General features: G+C 39.7%; 1 protein-coding gene across 1 annotated transcript; it reads right to left on the bottom strand.

The window, feature by feature from the left end:
• Positions 1-2,073: 2,073 nt before the first annotated feature.
• Positions 2,074-4,665, bottom strand: LOC133860299 (uncharacterized). Its single transcript, XM_062295933.1, has 6 exons — positions 4,515-4,665; positions 4,170-4,369; positions 3,897-4,092; positions 3,236-3,779; positions 3,040-3,124; positions 2,074-2,562 (listed from the first exon to the last, which is right to left on the bottom strand). The coding sequence occupies exons 1-6, from the start codon at positions 4,663-4,665 to the stop codon at positions 2,074-2,076; spliced, it is 1,665 nt and encodes a 554-aa protein (XP_062151917.1).
• Between the last annotated feature and the right edge of the window lie 461 nt (positions 4,666-5,126).

Raw genomic sequence — 5,126 nt, forward strand, 5'->3', positions numbered from 1 at the left:
TTTGGGGATGAGAGTGTGGGCAAGACGAAAGAGAAGAAGCAGACTGATGGGACCCATCACTACAAAAATTAATGGTTTTAGTAACCTGGGTTCACTAACGTGCAAAAGCCTTTTGCACGTTAGTAAACTTTAGTAACCTGAAGTCAGTGGCGTTATTTTCACGTTCCTAATCCCATAGTTAGTAAAATAATTTTAGTAACGTCCAAATAGACATCACGTTAGTGAATAGTTACGCATAAAAAAATCAACGTTAGTAAATATATAGTAACGTGCGAATAAGACGCCAGTAAACATAGTAATGTGATAATTTATGTAAACGTTGCTGAGTATAGTAACGTGATAAATGTCACGTTGTTGATTATAGTAACGTGATATTTATCACGTTACTGAATACAGTTTCGTGATATTTATCACGTTAATGAGTACAGTAACGTGATTTTTATCACGTTACTGAGTACAGTAACGTGACATTTATCACGTTGCTATATTCTAGATATAACGTCTTCCTATATTAGTAACGCGCTTTTTGAACGTTACTATATTTTAGTAACGTGATAACCTTAATCATATTAGTAACCTGTACCATTACAATATTAGTAACGTTCTTTTATTTAGTACGTCACTAAATTAGAATGGGATAAAAAAAAAATTATTTTATTTTTTTTATCTCCCAAATAATTTTCTAGCGAACCTGATAAACGAATTACAATATACATTAAAAAATTCGCTACAATTCCAGCTACAATCATAATAATATACACTCCCATCGTTCATCAACGTCAATCACAAAAATTTATACGTTCCCATCAATTCATCAACAATTACAACATTTTACATTTAATTATAGCAATAATATACTTCCTCATTGATCATCAACGTCAATCACAACAAATAAAATCATACAACTAATAGTTGTGTTTTGATATATATGAACAAAGTTCTGCATGAAGCTGCTTTTTTCCTCACCACAGATAAGTAAATAGCAACCAACGATTACGCAACAGCATGCTCCATATTACCTATAAATGATAAAACAAACACACTCAGCAAACAACAATACGTGTGATGTGCTATTAAGGCCAACACTTAGGATTAACGCGTAGAAAGTAAAGAAACATCATCAACATTAAAAAAAATATCACACAGAAAAATCATTAATTGTTACTTGAACCGCCGCAAACAGACGAGCTAACTTGAAAACGAGATGTGAAATATATGTCAAGTGCTAGGATAACCTGCAAAATACACAACGTGCCCAAATTAATGCTATATATTTGTACATGCTACACACGAACATGTATTCCAACAACAATCATAACAATATACATTATCAACGTCAATCACAACAATTAAAAATCGTACAACCAATATTTGTTTTGTCATATATATGATCATATACATAAACATTATACGCAAAACACAATCAATGACTCGAAATAATATAGTTGTGCATCAGTCGGTTTCATCACCACAGATACGTGAACAACAACTAATAGTTGCGCAACAGCATTCTCTCTCTGTATTAGGTTCAACACTTAGCAAATAACAATACAATAGCATCATATTAGGTTCAACACTTACGAGAAACGCGTGAAAAGATAAGAAGTATCATCAACATTAAAAGAAATAACTCCACACAAACAAGTCTTTAATTATTACCTGAATTGCCGCAAACAGACTATCTAACATTCAAACGAGACGTGGAATATTCGTCAAGTGCTATGGTAACCTGCGAAATACACAACGTACCAAAATTAATGTTATATACATGATACACACGAACATGAATTGATTTTAATTATTTGAAAATGAGAACTATATTTTTTACCTAATGCACACTTTAATCATTATCATATGTATTAATGATTCACCAATTCGTTAGCAATTACCAATCAATGTAAAAATAAATAACAGGAAATTAGTCAAGTTTTATTGAATAACATACGCTAAGATTGGCTCTAAGTCCGTTCGGACGTGGTCAAATTCATCACTTGGATCTTGATCGCTATTTCTGGTTAATAGCAACAGCTCGCACTCGTTGTAGGTGTCTAGTGAATCATGAGACCCTTCACTCTAACCAACGTCGTAGACGTTCCTGGGTTTAGTCCGCACAACACAAGCCCAACCTGGGTTCCTCTCATCTCCCACATAAAATACTTGGTCAACTTGTGAAGTTAGTACATATGGGTCATCAGCCACCAAGTCTCCCCTGTGAACAAGGCGATTGAAGCTGACAAGTTCCATACCATACTCATCCACCTTATATCCCCTGTCTCTCATGGTGTCCGCCCAATCACACTTGAACATGACGTACTTAGTCCTGTCGTAATACTCGACCTCAATTATCTCTGTTAACTTCTCGTAGTACGTCAAGCCATCAACGGTAGGCACGCACACGCCGCTGTTCTGTGTTCTCTTCCCCACATCATGTGCAACAGTGCGAAACATTTTGCCGTTAACCACGTATCTGTTGAACCTACTTGCTATCTCCTTCGGGCCCCTACAATGCATAACCAGCTTGTCGCCCATCTCCTCCCTACGTTGAGCGTCCAATTGATCGACCTGCGAGCACAATTAAGTAAAATGAAAAATAAAAAGTTACTTAGTTCAGTTAGTTTATGTGAACCAGAAGCTGAACATGTAATAGCTAAGCACTACAAACATTAAACTTACGTAGTCACGGTACCAATCGCAGAACTGCTAATGATGTTGGGCTTCCAATTGATCGTCCGTAGTTCGCCCCCTACCGCATGATCGCCTTAGCGTATCCATGTGCACCCTACAATTCAAAATTGTTGGGTCATTATCTATTATTCACAAGTCCACTTTATAGAATCTAACACATCCTAAATTTGTTTTAGGTTACGTCCTCAGTTGAAGAAACTCGTTAGAATTGAGAGTAATATATCGGTGAATCTGGCTCAACTGAAGATAGTTAAGGCTGACTCTTGTTCCTGCCCCCTTTGGACCATCTGGATTCTGTTGGGGTCTATTGTGGAAGGTCGGTGCGTTACCTAGATATCTCGAGCAGAAAGTTACCAACTCAGTTGCTATGTAACCCTCTGCAATGCAACCCTCCGGAGCTGCCTTATTGCGCACAGTAGACTTGAACCTCCCGAGGCTCCTACATATGAATATTAGTCACTCACATCAATTAGTTACTCACGTCAATTAGTTATGGTATTATAAAACTCATACCAATCTAAATTAATAAATATACGTACATAAATTTTACCTTTCTGCCGGATACATCCACCTATATTGTACGGGGCCCCCGAGTCGGCACTCACGAACAAGGTGCACAACCAAATGAACCATGATATTAAAAAAACCGGGGGGTAATACTTGTTCCATCTTGCACAAAGTGGCACAGACGTTACCCTCTAACCAATCCATGTCTTCTTGGGTTAAGTCTGTTGAGCAGAGGTCCCTAAACAATGCGGACAGCTCAACAAAAGGTCTAACCACATTATCTGGTAGTGAGCGGCGCAATGCAATAGGGAGAAGCACTTGCATTATTACGTGGTTGTCATGGCTCTTCAAGCCCGATATCGTACGTTCCTTGAGGCGTGCACATCGAGAAACGTTTGATGCATATCCGTCAGGTACCCTTACATTTTTTATCACCTTCAGAAAATTTATTTTATCTTCGTTGGACATTGTGTGACAGGCTGCAGGCAAATAGGTTTGACCATCCTCACCTATGAACGGATGCAATTGAGGCCTGAAATTCATTTCTTGCAAGTCTTTGCGGGCTGCGTAATCATCTTTTGTTTTTCCTTTGATGTCGAGAATTGTGCCAAGTATGTTGTCCATCACATTTTTCTCTATGTGCATGACATCAAGGTTGTGCCATAATAAATTTTCTTTCCAATACGGCAATCTAAAGAAAATACTTTTCTTTTTCCAAATGACATTCTCAGTTGCATCTTTTGCCGCTCGTCTCTTCTTCCGCTTCTTCTCTCTTTTCTTGCCCGCGCTCTCATCCCCAAATACCATCCCCTCCAACTGTCCTAGGATGTCATCACCACTTTGCACGTGAGGTGCACTTTCTTGTTCCGTCTCCAAAGATGATCCATTGGAAAGTATCTTCTGTGTCCCATATAACAAAAAATTTTCCCGTGTTTTAACCTTCTAGACCATGTTGAATGCATACAGACAGGGCATGCCTTCTCACCCCTGTTGGGCCACCCGGACAGATCTGCATACGCCGGGAAATCATTAATTGTCCACATCAACTGCGCCCGCATCTGAAAATTCTGTTTATTTGAGGCATCATATATGCGCACCCCTACGTTCCATAATTTCTGTAGCTCCTCAATCAATGGCTGGAGGTACACATCTATATCCATGCCAGGTGAACTTGGTCCTAGAATGATCAGCGATAGTATGAATGACGTTTGTTTCATGCACATCCAAGGAGGCAAATTGTATGGAAGAAGCATAATTGGCCAAGTACTGTGAGAGGTGCTCATGTTCCCGAACGGATTAAAGCCGTCCGTCCGAGGTCAGACCAAGCCTAACATTCCTACTGTCAGCTGAAAATTCTGGATGTAGGAGGTTGAACGACTTCCATGCCTCGCCATCGGCCGGATGCCTCAACACGCCGTCCTTTGTACGGTCTTCCTCATGCCATCTCAAATGGGGTGCAATATGTTCCGACATAAAAAGCCTCTGTAGGCGTGGAATGAGTGGAAACCACCGCAACACTTTCACCGGACGTTTCTTTCTCGACGATGTGGGTTGATGATCCTCATCCAAATAAATTTCATCCTTCCACCTAGATTCTCCAAAAACGGTGCATGACTCTCATTCCTGGTTGGCCTTCCAGAATAACATACAATCGTTACGGCACGCAGGGATCTTCTCATTCTCGAGCCCCATGTCACTGAGATACTTTTTTGCCTCGTATGTATTAGCTGGCAAAGCGTCATCACATGCAGGCAGCAACTGATTGATGACCTGAAGGAATTCCGAGAAAATATTGTTGCTCACTCCGCCCATGCACTTCAAGTTGTACAAGTGTACTGTAGCACTTAGTTTGCTATGTTTAGTACCCCCATGAAGTGGCTTCTCCGCCTTTTTTAGCAGGTCATAGTACTTCTGAGCGCCACTTTCAGCTGGTT

The sequence above is a fragment of the Alnus glutinosa genome, chromosome 2 (assembly GCF_958979055.1).
Source record: "Alnus glutinosa chromosome 2, dhAlnGlut1.1, whole genome shotgun sequence".
Lineage (NCBI taxonomy): Eukaryota > Viridiplantae > Streptophyta > Magnoliopsida > Fagales > Betulaceae > Alnus > Alnus glutinosa.

Bases quoted from the DNA above. Each gene is read 5' to 3' on its own strand.
- LOC133860299 (XM_062295933.1), bottom strand. From the start codon at position 4,665: ATGTCGGAACATATTGCACCCCATTTGAGATGGCATGAGGAAGACCGT. The intron at 4,093-4,169 runs GCATGCCCTGTC...TATGGGACACAG, and splicing joins GGCCCAACAGGGGTGAGAAG to AAGATACTTTCCAATGGATC. The intron at 3,125-3,235 runs GTAAAATTTATG...ATTCATATGTAG, and splicing joins TGGATGTATCCGGCAGAAAG to GAGCCTCGGGAGGTTCAAGT.